We start from the raw sequence: 27770 nt of genomic DNA, 5'->3' as shown, positions 1-27770 counted from the left end.
GTTCTTTGTCGATAAAAGGAACCTGATTTTTTTTTTCTTCCTCATCTCAAAAATAATCTTTCATAAACCCCACACGGGTTTAGTTTTAGGCATACCAAAAAAAAAAAAAAATCGAGGCTCATGAAAAAGCAAGTTGATAAAAGGGGCAAAGGACAATGAAACGATAGTAGTATCATGGTTGTATACAATGAGGGAACGAACCAACAACGAAAGATGGCAGAGGAGGAAACACAGTAACCAGCAAGGAAGAGGGTTGAGTGAGGTAGGGTTAATGGGGGGTAGAAACATTGCAGGTAGGGATGGGGTATGACATGCGATTGTGGGACACAAGCGGTAAAAGTGCCGGCAATTCCACAACCAGGAAACGAGAAAGAGCAATCAGAGATGGCAGACCCTTCCTGGGATGTGTTTTGTGTGGTGCTCACATTCTAATTGTACATACTTATTCAGATACATCAAGTTCAACTTAAGCTACAAGAGACAACGCTACGGTGTACATAAAATGCACAGTTCATCTATCTATAATTCCACTAATCTCTGTGTGTGTGTTTGTATGTTTGTATGTTTGTATGCGACCGCTGTTTCTCGACAACTACCGGTCCGATATACTTTAAACTTGCCAGGTATATTGCTGGGGACCCGAGGATGTGCCTTTTCAAGGTTTGAAATTAATCGGACAAGTAGTTACCGAGCTATGGCGATTTAGCCGTTCGCCGTTCGCTTTGGCGTTGCGAATGGACCAAACCATTTCATGTAAATAGAGGGGGGGGTTCTGTGGTCGTTGCGAATGGACCAAACCATTTCATGTAAATAGAGGGGGGGGATTGTCACCGTACTCGCAAGCCGTTCGCCGTTCGCTTTGGCGTTGCGAATGGACCAAACCATTTCATGGACCAAACCATTTCATGTAAATAGAGGGGGGGGGGGGATTGTCACCGTACTCGCACCCACGTACCCACGTACCCACGTACGGGCATTGCACCCACGTACGGGCATGCCCTAGTCTATCTATAATTCCAGTAATCTCTGTGTGTATGTTTGTATGTTTGTATGTTTGTATGTCTGTGACCGCTGTTTCTCGACAACCACGGGTCCGATATACTTTAAACTTGCCAGGTATATTGCTGGGGACCCGAGGATGTGCCTTTTCAAGGTTTCATATTAATCGGACAAGTAGTTACCGAGCTATGTCCAAAAAACGATTCAACCAATCAGAGAGCAGCGAGCTATCACGTGTGCCGAACGTGGCGAACAGACTCTGCCTCGGACGGCACATTTGAGAGCGTATTCATTTATTTCACGTTGGCAAACTATGTTGCCGCTATGTTGGCGTTAAACTATGTTTTAAAACTAATTAAAACCATTTCATGTAAATAGAGGGGGGGGATTGTCACTGTACTCGCAAGCCGTTCGCCGTTCGCTTTGGCGTTGCGAATGGACCAAAACATTTCATGAACCAAACCATTTCATGTAAAGCGTTCGCCGTTCGCTTTGGCGTTGCGAATGGACCAAAACATTTTATGTAAATAGAGGGGGGGGGGGATTGTCACCGTACTCGCACCCACGTACCCACGTACCCACGTACGGGCATTGCACCCACGTACGGGCATGCCCTAGTATATTATAAATGGATGAGTTGTGTGTGTGTGTGTGTGTGTGTGTGTGTGTGTGTGTGTGTGTGTGTGTGTGTGTGTGAAGAATACTTTTATATCTATTTATTACGTACGTCCATTAATTAATTACGTAATATTCAAATGTACCTTTTAACCCTTTAGACTGCTGAGACCCCTTAGACCTAGGAAGACCCTTTAACACTTGAGACCCAAAATACGCCAAGGACCCAAAAGACCCCCAAGGACCCAAAACACCCAGATGACCCAAAATTCCTTGATGACCCAAAAGACCCAGATGACCCAAAACTCCCCAAGGACCCAAAAAGGCCTTGATGACCCAAAAGTCCCCGAGGACCCAAAAGACCCCAAACTCCCCAAGAACCAAAAATACCCAAGAGTCCCTGAGGACCCAAAAAACCCAGATGACCCAAAAGTCCTTAATGACTCAAAAGACCCAAAAGTCCCCAAGGACCCAAAAAGTCCTTGATAACGCAAAAGTCCCCAAGGACCCAAAAAGTCTTTGATGATGCAAAAGTCCCCAAGGACCCAAAAGAACCAAGAGTCCCCAAGGACCCAAAAAACCCAGATGACCCAAAAGTTTATCGATTAATTAAGTACTTATATATTTCCTTTCTCTTCTGGGCATTATCTCAGGCACCTTTTGAGTTAGGAACCTGATATTTGGACACAACGATGACCAAGTCATTTGGCTGTAAAGGCTATTTTTGATTTATTGATTAATCAATTAATCGATTAATTATTTAATTATTCGATTAATGACTTCATTACTTTTTTTTTTTGAGATACAGATTCGGATGAAATGCTGGTGGCTTATGTATTCTATTAACCAATTGATTAATTATTTAATTATCTATGATTATTATTGATTTATTTTCATTATTAATCATTTATTTATTTTCTTTCTCTTCTGGGCAATATCTCAGGCACCTTTTGAGTTAGGAAGCTGATATTTGGACATGCCAATGACCAAGTGATTTAGCTGTAAAGGCTATTTTTGATTGATCGATTAATCAATTAATTGATTAGTTATTTAATTATTATCGATTAATTAAATACTTATTTATTTCCTTTCTCTTCTGGGCAATATCTCAGGCACCTTTTGAGCTAGGAAGCTGATATTTGGACATGTCAATGACCAAGTGATTTGGCTGTAAAGGCTATTTTTGATTTATTGATTAATCAATTAATCAATTAATTATTTAAGTATTGACTTAATTAAAAAAATTAAGTTACAGATTCGGATGAAACGGTGGTGGTGTAGGTATTCTATTTCGCCAATTCATTGATTATTTAATTATTTTATGATTATTATTTATTTATTTTCATTATTAATCATTTATTTATTTTCTTTCTCAACTGGGCAATATCTCAGGCACCTTTTGACCTAGGAAGCTAATATTTGGACACAACAGTGACCAAGTGATGTAGTTATAAATGATACTTTTGATTTATTGATTAATCAATTAATCGATTAATTATTTATTCATTAATCAATTAATTTTTTTCCCGATTAATGCCTTATTTAATTAAGTTTCAAAAAGTTACAGCTTCGGATGAAGCACTGGTGGTTTAGTTATGCTATTAGTATTGTTGAAGAAAATATTTTATGATGATTATTTATTGATTTTAATTATGCAATTAATCAATCAATTATTTATTGTACACCTCTCCCACCCAATAGAGTCTCTATGAGCTGCACGGCGGTATTGCTGGGCGCCGAAGGCACCCCGGCAATGCCACGCTGGGCGATATTTATTTATTTGGCATGAGGGCGGTGTACTTTGAATGTATCTGTACTTGTTCAAATCAATATTCAAGGTGTCACAAGGGATGCAACTCCTTCTCAGAGGTCAAATGCCTGACCAAACCCGGTCAACTGTCGGTTCGACGGGCAGGGTGTCTAGCTGGAGTTAGTCCAGCATTATTGGCTCCCTGGGTTTCCATATTCCACACATTGCTAAAATCAGCAAATCTATTTGAACTTTCATCTACACATTATTATCCAAATCAGAGGACTACTCGATCTTGGTTCATGCTCTCATATGTCATGCTTTGATTTATGTGACTCAATATTGGCTAGCTTATCTGCTCCTTCTTTGAAACCCATATAACTCATTCAAAATGTCAGCCAGCAATACCAGATTAAGGGCTAGGGGCCTGGTGATGATACGTCTCGGGGGCGTACAGGGATAATAAATCCTAAGGTGGAGAACCCAAATGAATGATGCTGTTATTCTAGCCAGAAGTGGGCAGCTTTACGGTCCAAGGGGGCTAAGTCCCATCAAGCACTGGGGTTTAAAACTTCATACCGTACACCATTAAGATTCCATTTCCTCAAGAAGAAATTCAGCATTCCTTGAATGATATTAAATAGATATTTCTGTAATATTCTCACATTAGAGGTCCAGCTAATGCAACGTTATGCGCCGGAGGTACTAAAGATCTCTGTGAATGACCGAAGCATTGTTTGAATTTACTGCATTCAGAATTAGCCGTTTAACAAGTTATAATGTCCCAACGATTGTTCAAATAAAGCCGAGATTGGAGGTTGCTCGCGCATGGGAAGGCAAAAGATGGGACGATGTTGCTTAATATTCAGTAATTGAATAATAATTCATTCAGTAATTGCTTAATAAGAAAACATTGATTAATCCCAGAAATTGCTTATTCCCAAACCCCGAGTCCTCAACCTCCATCGCCCAACCCAAAGTCCTCCACATTTCCCTCCCAAACCTTAAGCTTCAACCCACCCTCCACTCCAAGCCTTCAAACCCCTCCTCATCCCATGCCTCATCACAACTCCTCAACACCCTAACCACCACAACTCTTCAACCCCCGCCCTCCCTCCTCCTCCACCACTGAAAGAAAATGAATGTCTATCCTGTCCATAAATTACATACACTGCATTCTCAGCGTAACATGGGACAGACGACTTACTCTGACAGGTCTCTGTTTCATAAAATCTAACAGCTACTTGAAACACACGGATCATACTCGACATACCACAGTTTAGCTATGAAACCCCCTCTTTCCACATAACACCTAACAGTATTTCAGTGTGAATAACATGTTTCATGTTATTTATCTCTTTCAAGTTCTCATGCGAATATAATAATTGTCTAGATCACCATACAATGATATATCAGTTACCATCCTCTCTTGGATGGAAACTGAAAAATGATGATCAAATGAGCAAAATCACTTGCTCAATATGTTAGTTTTGTTGTTGTTGGTATAATTACAGGATCTAAGGCTCGTAGTGGAGCATGTGCATACACACACACACACACACACACACACACACACACACACACACACACACACACACACACCCACACACACTGTTACGAGTGTTACGTGCTCCTCCCCAAACCCCGGTCACAGTGTACCTCCGAGCCTCGAGAGGAGTCACGGCAGAAAGATGTGTTATTCTGTGTGTCAAAGATCAATGGTGAAACCACACCAATTGTTACCAACAAACAAGTATTGTATTAAGGTCACACAAGAATAACAGTACAATAACAATATTAATCAATTATACAACCAATGTATCATTCCTATGATGGTACCATCAGCTTCGTACAATATAACTCACTGTGCTCCAAGTGAGCGAAAATAACATTCCCAATGTCTCTATCCCGGCATCAAGCCAAAATCGATCCACGCTTCAGTGATCGTCAGAACTACATCGTATCGAGACCAGAATCCCGTTCGGTTGACAGTCACACTGCCAAAGATAGGCAAAGGTATCCTCAAGAGGTGACTGGGAAATCACACCTTCGGGTATGGACGTTCTACGGCTTCCAATCGACGAACCGCAAATTCACACTCAAAATCCACGTTACACACACACACACCAGGTTACGTCTGGATGCGGTGAAATGGTTGAAGCGAGGTGAAAAGCCTGGAGCGATGCGAAATCAGGCACGAGGTAAAATGGCCAACGGTCCGTTCTCGAGACGTAACGGCATTCCAATGATTCTCTTCGGAATCAACCGCAAAACCTGTCACACAGGTTTATCTGTCACAGCGATAACAACTCTGTCGCAGGAATCCCTTTCCCAGGAAACCCCAAAGTTCACTCGTGACCCTCGTTCGCCAGCGTTTGCTCAAAACCTCAAAGCAGCCCGGCTCCTTGTCCACCTCACTGGCTCCGCCTCCTTTTCCTCTTTTCTTCTTCTGCCTCTTCTTCCGGTTTTCGGTTTCTTTTAAAACATTAATTTATTTTACCTTTTGAAAACAGATCTCCATTTCACTTAAACGATAACAATAATAGTACATGCAACCAAAAATGTTTACAGTGGATGAGAACCACAACAACGGAAGTGACGAATCCGTAACAACACACACACACACACACACACACACACACACACACACACACACACACACACACACACACACACACACACACACACACACACACACACACACACACACACACACACACACACACACGAATAAACGAGGTACAGCACATGACATGTTAGCTAGATGAGACAAACAGCCATTGAGCTTGGGCTAAGCGACGTCACTTTCCGGAGCACTCTGGGTGCCAGAGATGTCACAACTATGGCGCCGGTTTTCTCACCGCACTCAGCGGGGCACTTCCTCAGAAGGAATTTCGTCCTCGTCATGGATGCCAACCTATGGGGATTGTCTCTGCTCTTGTCCTTTTAAATGCCAAGTGTCAAGCAAGGAAGCAACACGTACCTTATTTAAAGTCCTTGGCATGACACCTGGGGTTTGAACCGCCGATCCTCCCAGAATCGGGAAAGACGCTCCAACCATTACCCCACCAAGTCCAGTTCCGAATGGCTTTGGCGCGATGCTTACTTTTTGCATGGAAATGCAACTACAAAGGCTCAGGCACTACAGAGCGATTTTTCTTAAATCCAAAATAAAAAACATAGGAGCAATACCCCTGGCGCTCACCTGGTACTTGGTAGAATAAACAGTACACTGCACGGAATAAGGGTATTTTAAACCAATTTAAATGGTTGCGAGAAGACAGGGCAGCATGTAGAATCATACTAACATAATCATAAGACTTTAAACAATCAAACAAAAAAAATACCTATTTTGGGGGGTCAAACCTGAATCCACTTTGACCCCCAGTGAACCTCCTTAGACCCCGATTTTATTTAATGCCGCGTTTTTTAATACGATGGCAGAGCAATGCACGAGTATTTCATCATGAGGATCAATGCAGGACACGTGACATGGAATGATGCAACGACGGGTATCCTGAAACTCGTGAAAACAGATTTTGTGGTGACAGTCCGGATACACATTGGTGAAGTGATTGCGATGTAAAGGTATTGGGTAGTTGGGTGTTGATTGCGATGTAAAGCGGTTGGAATAGAGGTGGAGGGGTTGGGATGGGTGGAAGGGTTGGGATGAGTGGAGGGGTTGGGAAAAGGTGGAGGAGTTGGGATGGGTGAGGGTTGGGATGGAGGTGGAGGGGATGGGATGGGGGGAGGGTTGGGATGAGTGGAGGGTTTGGGGAAAGGTGGAGGGGTTGGGATTGGGATTGGGGGAGCAGTTGGGATGGGGGAGGGTTGGGATAGAGGTGGAGGGGTTGGGATGGGTGGAAGGGTTGGGATGGGTAGAGGGTTGGGATAGAGGTGGAGGAGTTGGGATGGGCAGAGGATTGGGATGGAGGTGGATAGGTTGGGATGGGCAGAGGATTGGGATAGAGGTGGATAGGTTGGGATGGGCAGAGGGTTGTGATATATGTGGATGGGTTGCGATGAGTGGAAGGGTTGCGATGGGGGGAGGGTTGCGATGGGGGGAGGGTTGGGATGAGTGGAGGGGTTGGGATAAAGGTGGAGCGGTTGGGATGGGGGGAGGGTTGGGATGAGTGGAGGAGTTGGGATGAGTGGAGGGGTTGGGATAAAGGTGGAGGGGTTGCGATAGGGGGAGGGTTGGGATGAGTGGAGGGGTTGGGATAAAGGTCGAGGGTTTGCGATAGGGGGAGGGTTGGGATGAGTGGAGGGGTTGCGATAGGGGGAGGGTTGGGATGAGTGGAGGGGTTGGGATAAATGTGGAGGGGTTGCGATAGGGGGAGGGTTGGGATGAGTGGAGGAGTTGGGATAAAGGTGGAGGGGTTGCGATGGGGGGAGGGTTGGGATGAGTGGAGGGGTTGGGATAAAGGTGGAGGGGTTGGGATAGGGGGAGGGTTGGGATGAGTGGAGGGGTTGGGATAAAGGTGGAGGGGTTGGGATGGGGAGAGGGGTGGGATGAGTGGAGGGGTTGCGATGGGGGGAGGGTTGGGATGTGTGGAGGGGTTGGGATAAAGGTGGAGGGGTTGGGATAGGGGGAGGGTTGGGATGAGTGGAGGGGTTGGGATAAAGGTGGAGGGGTTGGGATGGGGAGAGGGGTGGGATGAGTGGAGGGGTTGGGATGGGGAGGGTTGGGATGAGTGGAGGGGTTGGGATGGGGGAGGGTTGGGGTAGAGGTGGAGGGGTTGGGATGGGGAGAGGAGTGGGATGAGTGGAGGGGTTGGGATGGGGGAGGGTTGGGATAGAGGTGGAGGGGTTGGGATGGGGAGAGGAGTGGGATGAGTGGAGGGGTTGGGATGGGGAGAAGAGTGGGATGAGTGGAGGGGTTGGGATGGGGGAGGGTTGGGATAGAGGTGGAGGGGTTGGGATGGGGAGGGTTGGGATGAGTGGAGGGGTTGGGATAAAGGTGGAGGGGTTGCGATAGGGGGAGGGTTGGGATGAGTGGAGGGGTTGGGATAAAGGTGGAGGGGTTGCGATGGGGGAGGGTTGGGATGAGTGGAGGGGTTGGGATAAAGGTGGAGGGGTTGGGATAAAGGTGGAGGGGTTGGGATAAAGGTGGAGGGGTTGCGATAGGGGGAGGGTTGGGATGAGTGGAGGGGTTGGGATAAAGGTGGAGGGGTTGCGATGGGGGGAGGGTTGGGATGAGTGGAGGGGTTGGGATAAAGGTGGAGGGGTTGGGATAAAGGTGGAGGGGTTGGGATAAAGGTGGAGGGGTTGGGATAAAGGTGGAGGGGTTGCGATAGGGGGAGGGTTGGGATGAGTGGAGGGGTTGGGATAAAGGTGGAGGGGTTGCGATGGGGGGAGGGTTGGGATGAGTGGAGGGGTTGGGATAAAGGTGGAGGGGTTGGGATAGGGGGAGGGTTGGGATGAGTGGAGGGGTTGCGATAGGGGGAGGGTTGGGATGAGTGGAGGGGTTGGGATAAATGTGGAGGGGTTGCGATAGGGGGAGGGTTGGGATGAGTGGAGGAGTTGGGATAAAGGTGGAGGGGTTGCGATGGGGGGAGGGTTGGGATGAGTGGAGGGGTTGGGATAAAGGTGGAGGGGTTGGGATAGGGGGAGGGTTGGGATGAGTGGAGGGGTTGGGATAAAGGTGGAGGGGTTGGGATGGGGAGAGGGGTGGGATGAGTGGAGGGGTTGCGATGGGGGGAGGGTTGGGATGTGTGGAGGGGTTGGGATAAAGGTGGAGGGGTTGGGATAGGGGGAGGGTTGGGATGAGTGGAGGGGTTGGGATAAAGGTGGAGGGGTTGGGATGGGGAGAGGGGTGGGATGAGTGGAGGGGTTGGGATGGGGAGGGTTGGGATGAGTGGAGGGGTTGGGATGGGGGAGGGTTGGGGTAGAGGTGGAGGGGTTGGGATGGGGAGAGGAGTGGGATGAGTGGAGGGGTTGGGATGGGGGAGGGTTGGGATAGAGGTGGAGGGGTTGGGATGGGGAGAGGAGTGGGATGAGTGGAGGGGTTGGGATGGGGAGAAGAGTGGGATGAGTGGAGGGGTTGGGATGGGGGAGGGTTGGGATAGAGGTGGAGGGGTTGGGATGGGGAGGGTTGGGATGAGTGGAGGGGTTGGGATGGGGGAGGGTTGGGATAGAGGTGGAGGGGTTGGGATAGAGGTGGAGGGGTTGGGATGGGGAGGGTTGGGATGAGTGGAGGGGTTGGGATGGGGGAGGGTTGGGATGAGTGGAGGGGTTGGGATGGGGGAGGGTTGGGATAGAGGTGGAGGGGTTGGGATGGGGAGGGTTGGGATGAGTGGAGGGGTTGGGATAAAGGTGGAGGGGTTGGGATGGGGAGAGGGGTGGGATGAGTGGAGGGGTTGCGATGGGGGGAGGGTTGGGATGTGTGGAGGGGTTGGGATAAAGGTGGAGGGGTTGGGATAGGGGGAGGGTTGGGATGAGTGGAGGGGTTGGGATAAAGGTGGAGGGGTTGGGATGGGGAGAGGGGTGGGATGAGTGGAGGGGTTGGGATGGGGAGGGTTGGGATGAGTGGAGGGGTTGGGATGGGGGAGGGTTGGGATAGAGGTGGAGGGGTTGTTACCGTATTAATTCTGTTATTATTTAACTAAAGCACGGGTACCTGGATTATCTTTTATGGGGGCCAAAAAATATTTTTCTATTTTTGGTGGGTGCCTAAAACACTTCCCTACACCAACTAAGGAACATTTATATTTAATTACCTATCATAATAACACACACAAACACATGCACATACACACACACTGCCTTTTATATATTTAATATCGCTAGCAGAGTACTCTTGGACTCTGCACTTTCCGGTCCATTTCGGTGTGCATCAGACACAGCCCCCATTTCCTGAACATCCGTGCGTACGTAATAAATGTATAAATGTATGCCCTCTCCTCGCGTTCTATGTGTAAGGAAAAAATACATAATTATACATCAGGACAGATGTCTCCCTCTTTGGAATTCACAAACGTGAGGGTGGCCTGGCTTATCGATCGACCTCATCACATCCAATGTTCAATGGAGTCCATCCACATCATCACTCAGTGAGTGTACATCTATCTATAATTCCAGTAATCTCTGTCTGTACGTCTGTACGTTTGTTTGTCTGTGACCGCTGTTTCTCGACAACCACGGGTCCGATATACTTTTAACTTGCCAGGTATATTGCTGGGGACCCGAGGATGTGCCTTTTCAAGGTTTCATATTAATCGGACAATTACTTACCGAGCTATGTCCAAAAAACGATTCAACCAATCAGAGAGCAGCGAACTAGCGCGTGTGCCGAACGTGGCGGACACACTCTGCCTCGGATGGCACATTTGAGAGCGTATTCATTTATTTCACGTTTGCAAACTATGTTGGCGTTAAACTATGTTTTAAAACTAATAAAAACGAATTTGCGATTCATTCGCTTTCCTGCGCGTTTGTGCACGCGATGGCGATTTCTTTACCAAACTCCGGAAGCCGTTCGCTTTGGACCAAACCATTGCATGTAAATAGAGGGGGGGGATTGTCACCACTCGCAAGCCGTTCGCTTTGGACCAAACCATTGCATGTAAATAGAGGGGGGGGATATAATTTTAGATATAGATATAGTACGGGCAATGCCCTAGTCTATCTATAATTCCAGTAATCTCTGTCTGTCTGTCTGTACGTCTGTACGTTTGTCTGTGACCGCTGTTTCTCGACAACCACGGGTCCGATATACTTTTAACTTGCCAGGTATATTGCTGGGGACCCGAGGATGTGCCTTTTCAAGGTTTCATATTAATCGGACAATTACTTACCGAGCTATGTCCAAAAAACGATTCAACCAATCAGAGAGCAGCGAACGATCGCGTGTGCCGAACGTGGCGGGCACACTCTGCCTCGGATGGCACATTTGAGAGCGTATTCATTTATTTCACGTTTGCAAACTATGTTGGCGTTAAACTATGTTTTACAACTAATAAAAACGAATTTGCGATTCATTCGCTTTCCTGCGCGTTTGTGCACGCGATGGCGATTTCTTTACCAAACTCCGGAAGCCGTTCGCTTTGGACCAAACCATTGCATGTAAATAGAGGGGGGGGATTGTCACCACTCGCAAGCCGTTCGCTTTGGACCAAACCATTTCATGTAAATAGAGGGGGGGGATATAATTTTAGATATAGATATAGTACGGGCATGCCCTAGTTATTTCCAATGAAGAAGAAGAATAAGTACGATGTATTTCTCCGCAGTTTGAATAAACTAAGCTGCTTATGACGGACAAAATGGCCTGAATGACCTTTTACCTGTCTCTTAATTACGATATTGAGAGATTGAGATGTTCACGGCTTTGAAATGAACGACTACTGTAGTCTGTAATCTAATATCTAAAACACCTTCAATGTGCCTGGGTTCGTCCACATTCGTGCATTCAATAAGGTAATAGTAATCGATAGCCGATCCTCTGTTTCATCGATCGACATGCGTTCGACACTCGACTACTCATGCATTAAGGCAATAGTAATCGACAGCCGAATCTTCTTCATCGATCGCCATGCGTTCGACACTCGACTACTCATGCATTAAGGCAATAGTAATCGACAGCCAAATCTTCTTCATCGATCGCCATGCGTTCGACGCTCGATTACTCAACCTGGCGTTGCTGCCACATCGCGGCCGCCATGTTGTTGGTAAAGTGATCTCCGCAGCGTTCATCATTTGCGGCTGTAAATTCACTTCCATACATCTTCGGCCCTTTGTCGTCTTCTTCCAAGGAAACGTGGGGTTCCAGCGACAGAAAGTCGTGTCCGCCCGATCGGTTTTCCTTCCTCCGAGGACCGAGTGTTCCCCGAAGACAGGCCGCGGTGTGTCGGGGGTTTGAGGGGAATTCGCGTCCTTATCGCTGGTCAGGTGTTTAACTGTCCGAAAGATCGAGTCCTGTACCGTGTACGTGAGTGTAGAGTTGTTCGGTTATTCCTTGGTGCGTGTTCTTTGGTAACGAGGTGTGACGAGGGGTAAAAGAACCGGAGGGAGGAGGGGAGAAGTATAGGGGGTTGGTTGTACGTGGTACAGAGACCGTGGGACACCGACCGTGGGACACCATGAGCATTACCCAGCACGATTCGACATCGACATTGATTCAGCGCCGAACGGTCGAGTCGGCAAACACCGAGCGGCGAGACAGTCCTGGGGAGGAAGATGACAGAGAAGACTCCAAAGAAACCCGGTTAACGCTCATGGAGGAAGTGTTACTGCTCGGCCTCAAAGATCGGGAGGTACGTGACGTGGCTGAGTCTGAGTCTGGTCCGCGGGACAGCTCGGGTTTAAGTGTAAATGTCTACGCGGGTTGCACCTGCAATTGTAAACTCGTTCGATTTGAACCTTTGACTTTGAGTGATGTCGGTGCTTCTCTTCTCTATGGGTTTCTATTCTTATGTCTATGTTTATGCGGGAGAAGGTAAAACTGTCAGGTGCACCACAGGTTGAACCTTGGTCGGTGCATCCGTGACGTAATAAAGATGCAAGAATCGTAATTTGAGAAAATAGTTGTAATACTTGTGTGTTGTACCGATGTCAACACCTGTATCCTCCCCTCTCCCCGACCTCCGTCCTCCCCTCTCCCCGACCTCCGTCCTCCCCTCTCCCCGACCTGCGTCCTCCCCTCCCCTCTCCCCGACCTGCGTCCTCCCCTCCCCTCTCCCCTCCATGCGTCCTCCCCTCTCCCCGACCTGCGTCCTCCCCTCTCCCTGACCCACTTCCTCCCCTCTCCCTGACCGACTTCCTCCCCTCTCCCTGACCGACTTCCTCCCCTCTCCCCAACTCGCATCCTCCCCTCTCCCCAACCCGCGGCCTCTCCTCCCCTCTCCCCGACCCGCGTCCTCCCCTCTCCCCGACCTGCGTCCTCCCCTCCCCTCTCCCCGACCTGCGTCCTCCCCTCCCCTCTCCCCTCCATGCGTCGTCCCCTCCCCTCTCCCCTCCATGCGTCGTCCCCTCCCCTCTCCCCGACCTGCGTCCTCCCCTCCCCTCTCCCCGACCTGCGTCCTCCCCTCCCCTCTCCCCGACCTGCGTCCTCCCCTCCCCTCTCCCCGACCTGCGGCCTCCCCTCCCCTCTCCCCGACCTGCGTCCTCCCCTCCCCTCTCCCCGACCTGCGTCCTCCCCTCCCCTCTCCCCGACCTGCGTCCTCCACTCCCCTCTCCCCCACCTGCGTCCTCCCCTCCCCTCTCCCCGACCTGCGTCCTCCCCTCCCCTCTCCCCGACCTGCGTCCTCCCCTCCCCTCTCCCTGACCTGCGTCCTCCCCTCCCCTCTCCCTGACCTGCGTCCTCCCCTCCCCTCTCCCCGACCTGCGTCCTCCCCTCCCCTCTTCCCGACCTGCGTCCTCCCCTCCCCTCTCCCCGACCTGCGTCCTCCCCTCCCCTCTCCCCGACCTGTCCTCCCTTCTCCCCCACCTGCTTTCTCCCCTCTCCCCCACCTGTGTCCTCCCCTCCCCTCTCCCCGACCTGCGTCCTCCCCTCTCCCTGATCCGCTTCCTCCCCTCTCCCTGATCCGCTTCCTCCCCTCTCCCCAACCCCGCATCCTCCCCTCTCCCCAACCCGCGGCCTCTCCTCCCCTCTCCCCGACCCGCGTCCTCCCCTCCCCTCTCCCCGACCTGCGTCCTCCCCTCCCCTCTCCCCGACCTGCGTCCTCCCCTCCCCTCTCCCCTCCATGCGTCCTCCCCTCCCCTCTCCCCGACCTGCGTCCTCGCCTCCCCTCTCCCCGACCTGCGTCCTCCCCTCTCCCTGACCCACTTCCTCCCCTCTCCCCAACCCACTTCCTCCCCTCTCCCCAACCCGCATCCTCCCCTCCCCTCTCCCCTCCATGCGTCGTCCCCTCCCCTCTCCCCGACCTGCGTCCTCCCCTCCCCTCTCCCCGACCTGCGTCCTCCCCTCCCCTCTCCCCGACCTGCGGCCTCCCCTCCCCTCTCCCCGACCTGCGTCCTCCCCTCCCCTCTCCCCGACCTGCGGCCTCCCCTCCCCTCTCCCCGACCTGCGTCCTCCCCTCCCCTCTCCCCGACCTGCGTCCTCCCCTCCCCTCTCCCCGACCTGCGTCCTCCCCTCCCCTCTCCCCGACCTGCGTCCTCCCCTCCCCTCTCCCCGACCTGCGTCCTCCCCTCCCCTCTCCCCGACCTGCGTCCTCCACTCCCCTCTCCCCGACCTGCGTCCTCCCCTCCCCTCTCCCCGACCTGCGTCCTCCCCTCCCCTCTCCCCGACCTGCATCCTCCCCTCCCCTCTCCCCGACCTGCGTCCTCCCCTCCCCTCTCCCCGACCTGCGTCCTCCCCTCCCCTCTCCCCGACCTGCGTCCTCCCCGCCCCTCTCCCCGACCTGCGTCCTCCCCTCCCCTCTCCCCGACCTGCGTCCTCCCCTCCCCTCCCCTCTCCCCGACCTGCGTCCTCCCCTCCCCTCTCCCCGACCTGCGTCCTCCCCTCCCCTCTCCCCGACCTGCGTCCTCCCCTCCCCTCTCCCCGACCTGTCCTCCCTTCTCCCCCACCTGCTTTCTCCCCTCTCCCCCACCTGTGTCCTCCCCTCTCCCCGACCCGCGTCCTCCCCTCTCCCCGACCCACGTCCTCTCTTCTCCCCGACCCGCGACGTCCCCTCGCTCTCCCCGACCTGCGTCCTCCCCTCCCCTCTCCCCGACCTGCGTCCTCCCCTCCCCTCTCCCCGACCTGCGGCCTCCCCTCCCCTCTCCCCGACCTGCGTCCTCCCCTCCCCTCTCCCCGACCTGCGGCCTCCCCTCCCCTCTCCCCGACCTGCGTCCTCCCCTCCCCTCTCCCCGACCTGCGTCCTCCCCTCCCCTCTCCCCGACCTGCGTCCTCCCCTCCCCTCTCCCCGACCTGCGTCCTCCCCTCCCCTCTCCCCGACCTGCGTCCTCCCCTCCCCTCTCCCCGACCTGCGTCCTCCACTCCCCTCTCCCCGACCTGCGTCCTCCCCTCCCCTCTCCCCGACCTGCGTCCTCCCCTCCCCTCTCCCCGACCTGCGTCCTCCCCTCCCCTCTCCCCGACCTGCGTCCTCCCCTCCCCTCTCCCCGACCTGCGTCCTCCCCGCCCCTCTCCCCGACCTGCGTCCTCCCCTCCCCTCTCCCCGACCTGCGTCCTCCCCTCCCCTCCCCTCTCCCCGACCTGCGTCCTCCCCTCCCCTCTCCCCGACCTGCGTCCTCCCCTCCCCTCTCCCCGACCTGCGTCCTCCCCTCCCCTCTCCCCGACCTGTCCTCCCTTCTCCCCCACCTGCTTTCTCCCCTCTCCCCCACCTGCTTTCTCCCCTCTCCCCCACCTGCTTTCTCCCCTCTCCCCCACCTGTGTCCTCCCCTCTCCCCGACCCGCGTCCTCCCCTCTCCCCGACCCACGTCCTCTCTTCTCCCCGACCCGCGACGTCCCCTCGCTCTCCCCGACCTGCGTCCTCCCCTCCCCTCTCCCCGACCTGCGTCCTCCCCTCCCCTCTCCCCGACCTGCGTCCTCCCCTCCCCTCGCCCCGACTTGCATCCTCCCCTTGCACACACGCGCGCACAGACACAGGCACAGACACAGGCACAGACACAGACACACACAGCCATTATTAATGTGACAGCCATTATTTGGGACATTATATTGGATGAATGGGACAGCCATTATTTGGGACATTATATTGGATTAATGGGACAGCCATTATTTGGGACATTATATTGGATTCATGGATGCCTGGTGTTGGATTAGCGGTTAGGGTGCCGGCTTGGGATCCTGGGTTCGAATCCCGGTCGATCGCTGAATTAACGCCAGGGGTGTTGACTCAGCCTGTCATCCTTCCGAGGTCGGCAAATTGAGTACCAGCTTGCTGGGATGAATGATCCCGGTGTGTACTCCGGTTTAGAATAGGTACACCGTATCCCTGCGCATCGTAAGAGGCGACTAAGGGTTGGCGTCAGGAAGGGCATCCGGCCATAAAAACATTGCCTCAAACAGGGAACCATGATTGTCATGGGGCCCGCAAGGCTAACCCCCACTCTAGCGGGGAAAATGGCCTTAAAAACGATCATTCATATTGGATTAATGGGACAGCCATTATTTGGGACATTACATTGGATTAATCGGACAGCCATTATTCGGGACATTACATTGGATTAATGTGACAGCCATTATTTGGGACATTATATTGGATTAATGGGCCAGCCATTATTTGTGAAATTATATTGGATTCATGGGATAGCCATTATTTTGGACATTATATTGGATTAATGTGACAGCCTAGCCATTATTTGGGACATGAAATTGGATTAATGGGACAGCCATTATTTGGGACATTATATTGGATTAATGGGACAGCCATTATTTGGGACATTACATTGGATTAATCGGACAGCCATTATTTGGGACATTACATTGGATTAATGTGACAGCCATTATTTGGGACATTATATTGGATTAATGGGCCAGCCATTATTTGGGACATTTTATTGGATTAATGGGACAGCCATTATTTGGGACATTATATTGGATTAATGGGATAGCCATTATTTGGGACATCAAATTGGATTAATGGGATAGCCATTATTTGGGACATTACATTGGATTAATGGGACAGCCATTATTTTGTGACATTATATTGGATTAATGGGACTGCCATTATTTGGGACATTATATTGGGTTAATGGGACAGCCATTATTTGGGACATTACATTGGATTAATGGGACAGCCATTATTTGGGACATTACACTGGATTAATGGGACAGCCATTATTTGGGACATTACATTGGATTAATGGGATAGCCATTATTTTGTGACATTATATTGGATTAATGGGACAGCCATTATTTGGGACATTATATTGGATTAATGGGATAGCCATTATTTGGGACATTACATTGGATTAATGGGACAGCCATTACTTGGGACATTACATTGGATTAATGGGGCAGCCATTATTTGGGACATTATATTGGATTAATGGGACAGCCATTATTTGGGACATTATATTGGATTAATGGGACAGCCATTACTTGGGACATTACATTGGATTATTGGGGCAGCCATTATTTGGGACATTATATTGGATTAATGGGATAGCCATTATTTGGGACATTACATTGGATTAATGAGACAGCCATTATTTGGGACATTACATTGGATTAATGGGATAGCCATTATTTTGTGACATTATATTGGATTAATGGGACAGCCATTATTTGGGACATTATATTGGATTAATGCGATAGCCATTATTTGGGACATTACATTGGATTAATGGGACAGCCATTACTTGGGACATTACATTGGATTATTGGGGCAGCCATTATTTGGGACATTATATTGGATTAATGGGCCAGCCATTATTTGGGACATTTTATTGGATTAATGGGACAGCCATTATTTGGGACATTATATTGGATTAATGGGATAGCCATTATATTTGATTAATGGGACAGACATTTATTCCATAATGTAAATGCACGGAGACAATCCACACACCCCGGTGTGCCGTTCAAACAAAAGCTGCGCGATGCATAAGAAAGCAAAGGTCTGCTCACGTCTATGGCCTAGATGGTGTGAAAAGTTTCCTGAGCTCTATTTACGCTTTGTTGACGGTGACCGACTGCCCAACAAGTCGTTTTCTTGACTGGCAGGTGTGCAAGAAATTTCTCAAACCTTTTTCTCTGTCATTCCTGTTTAAAATAAAAATTGGTGATTGCCTGGGCCTCTCTAATGACATCGTCTTTATTGTGTTCAGCTTGTGGCCCCTCTACACCTCGTAATGTTTATCGACTTACAATTTGTTTTTTTAAATGTTCTTTTTAGGGTTACACCTCCTTCTGGAACGACTGCATCTCTTCCGGGCTCCGTGGCTGCATGCTCGTCGAGCTGGCATTGCGCGGTCGCATTACCCTAGAGCCCTGTGGGATGCGACGTAAGAACCTGCTTTCCCGCAAGGTGCTGGCATTTTGGAGTGATGTTTATTCATTTATTTTGTAATACACAAAATCTGTGGGCTGCCTTTGCCATTCGTATTTTCCAGCCATATCTAATTTGATGAGTACATTTATCAATCGTTTATCACTGATTGTAAGATATTGGATCAGTTGCCTGTTTTTTTATAAATCTCTCAAAATGACCAACAGTTGGTGTCGCCATTTTGTCCTATGTGTGATGGATTGCAGGTTGTGTGCAAGTCTGACGCTCCAACCGGTGATGTGCTGCTCGATGAAGCTTTGAAGCACGTTAAGGAGACGCAACCACCGGAGCCAGTGCAAACCTGGGTGGAGTTGCTGAGTGGTGAGAAAGCTAGGGCTGGTGGCAGCTGCCAATATATTTGATTTAATGTTTGTTAATAGTTAATATTTAGTTATTGTACACCGCACCTTTCCTATGCCATCTCCAGGCGCTGCATAACGTCATTGCCGGGCACCGAAGGGGGCTCGGCAATGACGCACGCTGAAAGGGAGTACTCAGTTTTCACTCTGGTTATTTTCTTGTTTTCTTTCTTGTTTGTTTGTTTGTCCAGGCGATATCTCAGCCATCCTTTGAGCTAGGAAGCTGAAATTTCGGCACATTAGTGAGCACAAATTTCGGCACAAGCCTGGTGTTGGCTTAGCGGTTAGGGTGCCGGATTGGGATTCTAGGATCCTGGGTTCGAATCCCGGTCGATCGCTGAATTAATGCCAGGGGGGTTGACTCAGCCTGTCATCCTTCTGAGGTCGGCAAATTGAGTACCAGTTCACTGGTAATTCCCTGTGTGTCGCAATAGGCGACTAATAGGGTTGGCGGCAGGAAGGGCATCTGGCTGTAAAACATTGCTTCAAAAAAGGGGACCATGGTCCCCCAAAAAGGCCAACCCCTGCTCTGTGGGGAAAAATGGCCTCTAAAGGTGGTTCTTCTTTTCTTCTAGTGAACAAGTCCTTTGTCAAAAACGGTATTTTTTGTTTTTTTGATTAATCAATTAATTGATGAGTTATTTAATTATTAGCGATTAATTAAGTACTTATACATTTACTTTCTCTTCTGACCATTAACTCAGGCACCTTTTGAGTTAGGAAGCTGATATTTGGACATGCCAATGACCAAGTGATTTGGCTGCAAAGGCTATTTTTGATTTATTGATTAATCAATTAATCAATTAATTATTTAATGATTCGATTAATGACTAAAATGTTTGTTTTTTTTAAGTTACAGATTCTGCTGAAATGGTGGTGGTTTATGTGTTATGTTAGTGAATTGATTAATTTTTTTTATTTTTATGATTATTATTTATTTATTTTCATTATTAATTATTTGTTTATTTTATTTCTCATCTGGGCAATATCTCAGGCACCTTTTGACCTAGGAAGCTAATATTTGGACATGACAATGACCAAGTGATCTGGCTGTAAAGGGTATTTTTGATTTATTGATTAATTAATTAATCGAGTAATTATTTAATTATTTGATGAATGACTTGATTAATTAATTTTTTTAAGTCCCAGATTCGGATGAAATTGTGGTGGTTTATGTATTCTATTAGCCAATTGATTAACTATTTAATTTTTTTATGATTATTATTTATTTATTTTCTTTCTCATTTGGGCAATATCTCAGGCACCTTTTGAGCTGGGAAGCTAATATTTGGACATGACAGTGACCAAGTGATGTGGCTATAAAGAATATTTTTGATTTATTGATTAATCATTTAATCGATTAATTATTCATTGATGAATACATTTCTTATTTAATTTTTTATTAATGACTTTTTAAATTGAATTTCTAAAAGATACATCTTCGGATGAAGCACGAGTGGTTTAGTGATGCTATTAGCCAATTGATTAAGAAAATATTTTGTGATAATCTTTTATTGATTTTAATTATGCAATTAATCAATCAATTAGCGTACACCTTTCCCTCCCAACGCAGTCTCTATGAGCTGCACTGCGGTTTTGCCGGGCGCCAGAGATGCCCCGGCGATGCTGCGCTGTAGGATATTTAATTATTTGGCATGGGGGTGGTGTACTTTGAATGTATCTGTACTTGTTTAATATTTTAATTAATATTTAGTTGCTATTTGATTCCCCCCACTCCTCCCACCCCTGCTTATCCCTAACCACCCCATTATATGCCCACTGTTTGCATTTAACACCAGAAACACCAATCTTCTCCAATATACGCTGTGCATTATGGGTGATGTTTTAACTAACTTGTACCGGTCGTTTCTTTTTTCCCACAATGTAGTCCAGCTGTTGGTCTTACCTACATGTGTGAACCTTGGAAGCAATGGTCGCATTTATAAAAAGAGTAGATGATCAATCCTTCCAATTAATGTTTGAGTCGGTCTCGTGTTTTTCCAAGAACGAGTTTAAAAGACTGCTTCAAACTGTAGCTTTGTTGTTTAACAAGTAGGCTGTTAAGAAAATAGTTTTGAGAACTTGGGAATTTGACTGAACATCAATGACCACATCGGTAACAATAATAACAACGAATTTTCTAATTGTCTTTTTTTTTTTCCACATGTAGCACAAGGCTGCGGAATAACGTCATTAGCTAAGGGCACGGGTGTGCCGCTCATGCAGTGCTCTCTCTCTGTAGGTTAAGGCAGGAATTTGGAATTTGTTCAGGGTGCCGGCGATAGCTCGCCTACTCTTCGTGAAGGACGCCGTGGGATCTTTAACTTCCACCAACTAATGCCGGAAGACTTGGTACCCGGTTTAACGTCCAGAGACTGCACACGCATCGATGAATCGCCCTCCCGTGAAACACCAGGATGGCAGTTAATAGCTCGGTCGGGATTCAAACCCAGGCTCGCCAGCTTAGAAGCGAGTATGCGTATTGCACATCTCGGCCATCCTGCTGGCATTTCTAATGTTAAAAATGGCAGATGCTTTTAAAATGTTTGCTCGTCATTGAATGAAGTTGAGTGGATGGGGTACTTCTGTGAAGTTGAGTGGATGGGGTACTTCTGTGAAGTTGAGTGGATGGGGTACTTCTGTGAAGTTGAGTGGATGGGGTACTTCTGTGAAGTTGAGTGGATGGGGTACTTCTGTGAAGTTGAGTGGAAGGGGTACTTCATGGCTTGTTTTGCCTCAGTGGTTGTTCTTTCTTTATCCCTTTTTTCATTGTCCCTTCAAATCATTTATTTTGTGCATGCTGGGTATATTTCAGGCAAAAAATCAATAAATAAAATAAACAAGTGTCAGTACTTTGTCATAAACATGGAATTAGACTTGAAATTCCAGTTTTGGTCTGTGTAGTTATTTTTTAGTTATTTGAACAAAAACAAAAAACAAGGCCAGTCTTCAACTACATTGAGACATAAACATGAAAAAACGAGCAAGAACAAAATGTATTTGCATCGGATACTTCCTGTCGATGCAAAAGTGAGCATTGAGAATGTCGTGTTTGACTGTATATCTTGAGTGAGTCTGCTGGATCCCTCAGATAGCCATGCGCTTTAAAGTAGAGGTGGAGGTGAGAAATTGTTTTTCGTGCTATTTGTTTATTTTTTATTTTTTTGTCCTGGTTAATTAATTTTAATTCCTCGGTAATTAATTGTTTATTTTATTTGCTCTATAATATCTATCTATAATTCCAGTAATCTCTGTGTGTGTGTGTGTGTGTGTGTGTGTCTGTGTGTGTGTATGCGACCGCTGTTTCTCGACAACTACCGGTCCGATATACTTGAAACTTGCCAGGTATATTGCTGGGGACCCGAGGATGTGCCTTTTCAAGGTTTTAAATTAATCGGACAAGTAGTTACCGAGCTATGGCGATTTCTTTACCAAACTCCGCAAGCCGTTCGCTTTGGACCAAACCATTTCATGTAAATAGAGGGGGGGGATTGTCACCGTACTCGCAAGCCGTTCGCTTTGGACCAAACCATTCCATGTAAATAGAGGGGGGGGGGGGGGATTGTCATCGTACTCGCAAGCCGTTCGCTTTGGACCAAACCATTTCATGTAAATAGAGGGGGGGGATTGTCACCGTACTCGCAAGCCGTCCGCTTTGGCTTTACGAATGGACCAAACCATTTCATGTAAATAGAGGGGGGGGATATAATTTTGTACGGGCATGCCCTAGTATTTATAATTGCAGTAATCTAGGATGATAAATGGTCCTCTGATCGGGTGTGGCTTTCCCCATATAATAGGGGCGTGGTTCAATTGTGCCCCCATCACGTGACGATATGAAATATAAATATCTTTCCAGATCATGCTTTAGTACTGACTAGGGCATGCCCGTACGTGGGTGCAATGCCCGTACGTGGGTACGTGGGTGCGAGTACGGTGACAATCCCCCCCCCCTCTATTTACATGAAATGGTTTGGTCCATGAAATGGTTTGGTCCATTCGCAACGCCAAAGCGAACGGCGAACGGCTTGCGAGTACGGTGACAATCCCCCCCCCCCCCTCTATTTACATGAAATGGTTTGGTCCATTCGCAACGACCACAGAACCCCCCCCCCCCCCCCTCTATTTACATGAAATGGTTTGGTCCATTCGCAACGCCAAAGCGAACGGCTAAATCGCCATAACTCGGTAACTACTTGTCCGATTAATTTCAAACCTTGAAAAGGCACATCCTCGGGTCCCCAGCAATATACCTGGCAAGTTTCAAGTATATCGGACCGGTAGTTGTCGAGAAACAGCGGTCGCATACACACACACACACAGACAGAGATTAGTGGAATTATAGATAGATGATGCTTTTGTTGCATATTTTTATACCTTTGGTGCTGAAGGCACCAGAGGCATTATGTTTTTGGGTTGTCTGTCAGTCCGTGTGTGGTTTTGGGAACCGCGGAAGTGATTTTTTTTTTTTTTTTTTTTAACAAACTTGGTAGAAAGGTATACTATGATGTTAAGATTTGGGGATCAAAGGTCAATATGACCTTTAATAACTGAAAGTAGCAGATTTCCATCACACTCATAACTTGTGAACCGCTGAAGGGATTTTGACCAAACTTGGCATAACTGTGACTGTAATAAAGTTTAACTGGTTCAGTTTTAGATTGAACAGGTCAAAGGTCATGTACCCTTTGAAAAACCTTTTCGCAGACCATAACCCGAGTTAGAAGCATCTGATGTTCTCTCTTCTGCTTGTCTGTCATTTTTTTCTCTCGTGATCTCTGTCAAGAGACCTTTAATTTTTCATGCGACCTTAAATTGAGATCAAACATAACAGTGGGTTGACATGTAACATGGGCGGAGGCATATCCATTGAAAAAAAAAAAAAACCACCTTTAGAGGCCATTTTCCCCCGCAAAGCGGGGGTTGGCCTTTTTCGGGGACCATGGTTGTTGTTGTTTTTCGGTCCCCTTTTTGAAGCAATGTTTTACGGCCGGATGCCCTTCCTGCCGCCAACCCTTTTTGTCGCCTTTTATGACAAACAGGGAATTACCAGTGAACTGGTACTCAATTTGACGCATCAAATTGACGCATCCATTGAATGACGCATCAAATTCTACATTATATCTATACCATCCCCCACTCAGCAGGATTGTGTGTGTGTGTGTGTTTTATATTTTATGAGGTAAATTGGTGGTGCATGTATGTATAAAGAGGTAAAGATGAACCGATTAGATTTTGGGGTCATGAGGTCAAAAGTCAAAGTCTGTAATAGGTCTATAACTTGAGAACGGGTGAAGTGATCGAATTCAAACTTGGTACAGGTATGTATAATGATGTAAAGATTACCTGATTAAAATTTGGGACAAGAGGTCAATGGTCAAGGATCAATCAAGGTCAATGGTCAATGGAACAAGAGGTCCTAATAGGTCTATAACTTGAGAACGGCTGAAGTGATCCAATTCAAACTTGGTACAGGTATGTATAATGATGTAATAATGTGGGCGTAGGCATATCGGTTGATGTCGTGACGTCGGAGTGTCGTTCTAGTTTTTTTTTGTTTTTTTGGTTTTTTAAGATCAAAAGGTCAAAAGTCAAGCTTGCTTAAAATCGTCAATTTTCATCCGAATGACTTGAAATTTGAGCAGGGTTTGCATATTGGGTCACTGAAGCATATTGCTTTTTAGGTCGTAATGTCAAGATCGCCTAAAATCGTCAATTTTTTCGAGCTTTTTAAAAATCATTTTTGGTATATAGAAGAGGAAGTCTGAATACAAAGTGGATGGGCTTTGCATTTTCAGATGCTTTCCAGTTTTTATTGTTTTTCAAATCCGCTCCTGAGGACAAATACGATAAGGAAAACTAAACAGGATTTTTTTTTAATGCAGAAGCAAAGTGAGTTAAACTGCAGATTAAAACCCGCAATAAACTTCACTTAGCATTAAAACTTAAAAGTGTTGCTTTCACTATTGCAACGGAAACCCATTAAAGCAGTTACCATGGCATCCTTACTATTAAATGTGTGTGTGTGTGTGTGTGTGTGTGTGTGTGTGTGTGTGTGTGTGTGTGTGTGTGTGTGTGTGTGTGTGTGTGTGTGTGTGTGTGTGTGTGTGTGTGTGTGTGTGTGTGTGTGTGTGTGTGTGTACGTGCGTGCGTACGTCGTGCTACTCTGCCTGCAGTTCTTGGCTGATTACACATCCAGACTTGCTACAAAGGATCAGCATGAAAATTCTCGATGTAAATGTATATCGTATAGCGCCACCTCTGGGTGGGAGAGGGTCCCCATCCTTTACAGCACTGTACAGTATTCTTGTCACCATTTTCCCCAGTGCTGAGGTTTTTTAAATTACACAGCGAGAGGTACTACCTCCCCACCACCTTTCCCCACCCCTCACCACCTCCCCCCGCCCCCTCCCCACACACACATGATTTCATGGTTTAAGATGACTGTTAAGTTTTTGTGACCTTCTATTTCTATTGGTTTGATTTCCTCTTTGTCAGAAGGGATAGTGATGCGTTGGATGCTTTGGCATTATAAATTTCCAGTCAGTTCATTGCAGATGGGTTGACTCAGCCTGGCATCCTTGCAAGGTCGGCAAAATGAGCACCAGCTTACTGGTAACAGGGGCACTGCATCAGCGGCACAGCCGTACTTCCAGCAATGATGTAACCAGCAGCCACAGACTGCATATAAAATGATGATGATGATGATGATGATGACGACATATCAGTGTTGTTGGTGTCACTTTGACATGATTCTGTATTGGTGTTGCTGTTTCTGGGCCTCCTGTCCTATTGAATCTCATTACTTGTCCTTGATGAGTATGTTGGCTATTTTTCCCAAACTTGTCCTTTTTTTGTTTTTATAATTTCAAAAACATTTTTGCATTTTATTTTATTTTTCTACTTTTATCATTGATGTCCATTTTCACCTTTGTTTGCAGTAATTCACTTTGCCCCAATTTTATCTCTCAGGTGAGACATGGAACCCGCTCAAGCTCCATTATCAGTTGCGCAATGTACGTGAGCGCCTAGCCAAGAGTCTTGTCGAGAAGGGCGTGCTCACAACAGAGAAGCAGAACTTCCTGTTGTTTGACATGACGACTCATCCGCTCGGCAGCGGCACCGTGAAGCCACGCTTGGTGCGGCGCGTGCAAGACTCGCTGCTGGACCGCTGGGCCGGCGATGCCAGCCGCCTAGAACGCCGCACCCTCGCTTTGCTCTTGCTGGCGCACGCCTCCGACGTGCTCGAGAACGCACTCGCTCCGCTCATCGACGAGCAGTACGAGCTCGCAAATAAACGCCTGCGTGGTTTGCTCGACTTGGATGCCGAGGTGGAGACCACACGGTCAGGAGCCTGCGAGATGCTGTGGGCTGTCATGGTGGCCTTCACCAAGTAGCTAGCGCGTAGGAAAAACAGAAACTGGTGGGCAGGATGCTTGTACATCTGGATATTTTGAGAAATGGTTGTGATTCAGATTAGGATGTATGCAGAGTGGTTGTGGGGGGAATGATTGAGCTGAAGATATTTGTTTCTGTTTTGGGACAGATTTGGGGCTGGGAGGGGGAAGGTATGAATGGGAAGAAACTGGTGCGCATTGGTTTATCAAGTGGTTGATGAGATGGAACCTCATTCACTGGACGTTAGAGTTGAAGGTACTGTAATTGAATGACTTCTTCTCATTATTGTTGAAACGCCTCTTCCCCTTCCGTATCCCTTAAGAAACGCAGTCCTGATTGAAACCCACAGTTCACCATTCTAAAACCAATCATAATCTTGGTTCTTGAACTCCCAGCTTCACTACAATCACCGCCCTTTACGATGCTTTTACTTGTCGCTGCCCTTTTTACTTTTTACCTCCCGGTGCCGAGGATTTCTTCCTCATGGGCCCTTTTCCATAAATGACGGTGGTGAAGCTACACACCGCCCGATTAGGTGCATGGGAGCATTTACCACAGGCAGGACGTTGGGTTTGTAAGGATTGCTTTGTGTATTCACGGCCGCCAGTTGATTGTCGCCGTGACTATTTGTGCCATATTCGAAGACATCCTCTGGTGGAAGTACGACCTAAAATTGCAAGGGATCATCATTTGGCGGAGCTTCTTGCAACGAGCCAAAAGTGCTTTTACCCCTCTCCCCCACCTCCCCTTCGACCCCTGCATTTTGACAGCACTTCGTGCTTCTTGCATATTCGAGAGAAGACCTCACAATTATGTTCGAAATCCTTCCGTTGTGTGGCGATTCAAATGCTTCATCGAGGGGAATGCAAGTCACATGGGCAAATGGAGTTTCTGTACAGCGTTCAATTTATTTTTTAATATTTTCTTCTTTTTTGGTTGTGGGATTTTTTCATTTTTTTGTTAATTACATTGCAATGCTTGGTTACAAGAACAAGACTATAGAAGCTGCCCCTTTATCTTGCAAGAAAGTCTAATTTATTTACTTAGAGTACGTATTACAGCATAAGGAGTCTTCTTAATTTCTTCTTCTTCTTCCCTGAACCACCCTGTCATTTAATTGCTTAATCCTTTTTCTCTATGTCTTCTGTTACAGATCTTGAGTTTTATCTATTCCATTTCTAATGTTTTGCATATCTTCCCACCCTCCCCCGGCCCCCTCCTTTAGTGTCCCCCTTCCCGTTATTCTTCACACGCCCTTGGTGCACTCCTCCTTAGCTATCTTGGCTCCTTGGTTAAGATGCTGATGGCTATTCCGTGGATTAAAAAAAAAAATTGTGGATAAAAATGAGGAAGAAGCTGTTTCCACTGTGACGTAGGCCTCCTTTTCTCTCTTTCTTTGTTTAGTTTTATTTTTTTCCACCCAAGTCTTGCGTCGCAGGTACGATCACGATCTTCCTCAGGCTGCACTTGAGCCTAATGATCGGCATAGTGGACCTCACACGTGCAGCTGTGGAGTCAGAATATGAACTCGTGCATCAACTCACTTCAGCATTCATAAGCTAATGGATGCCGTTCGGTCAGCACACACTCCCTCTTTTCTCGATCAGAAACCAATTCCCAGCTTAAAAAATAAATAAATAAATATATATATATTATACTACTGTATATCAAAATAGATTGAACAGATTATGTTTGCTGGTAAGAATTTTTAACTTT

General features: G+C 47.6%; 1 protein-coding gene across 1 annotated transcript; it reads left to right on the top strand.

Moving 5' to 3' along the window:
* Positions 1 to 11988: 11988 nt before the first annotated feature.
* On the top strand, positions 11989 to 27425 carry LOC137421692 (Golgi phosphoprotein 3). Its single transcript, XM_078773423.1, has 4 exons — positions 11989 to 12618; positions 18145 to 18276; positions 18504 to 18618; positions 25629 to 27425. The coding sequence occupies exons 1-4, from the start codon at positions 12445 to 12447 to the stop codon at positions 26051 to 26053; spliced, it is 846 nt and encodes a 281-aa protein (XP_078629549.1). The 5' UTR covers positions 11989 to 12444; the 3' UTR covers positions 26054 to 27425.
* Positions 27426 to 27770: the final 345 nt, after the last annotated feature.

The sequence above is a fragment of the Myxine glutinosa genome, chromosome 2 (genome assembly GCF_964187855.1).
Source record: "Myxine glutinosa chromosome 2, kmMyxGlut1.1, whole genome shotgun sequence".
Lineage (NCBI taxonomy): Eukaryota > Metazoa > Chordata > Myxini > Myxiniformes > Myxinidae > Myxine > Myxine glutinosa.
The sequence above is the reverse complement of the archived record's forward strand: the minus strand, read 5'-3'. Positions and strand labels throughout refer to the sequence as shown.

Coding starts and splice junctions, on each gene's coding strand:
- LOC137421692 (XM_078773423.1), top strand. CDS start 12,445: ATGAGCATTACCCAGCACGATTCGACATCGACATTGATTCAGCGCCGA. Junction 18,277..18,503: donor AGAACCTGCTTTCCCGCAAG/GTGCTGGCATTT, acceptor GATGGATTGCAG/GTTGTGTGCAAGTCTGACGC. Junction 18,619..25,628: donor CTGGGTGGAGTTGCTGAGTG/GTGAGAAAGCTA, acceptor TTTATCTCTCAG/GTGAGACATGGAACCCGCTC.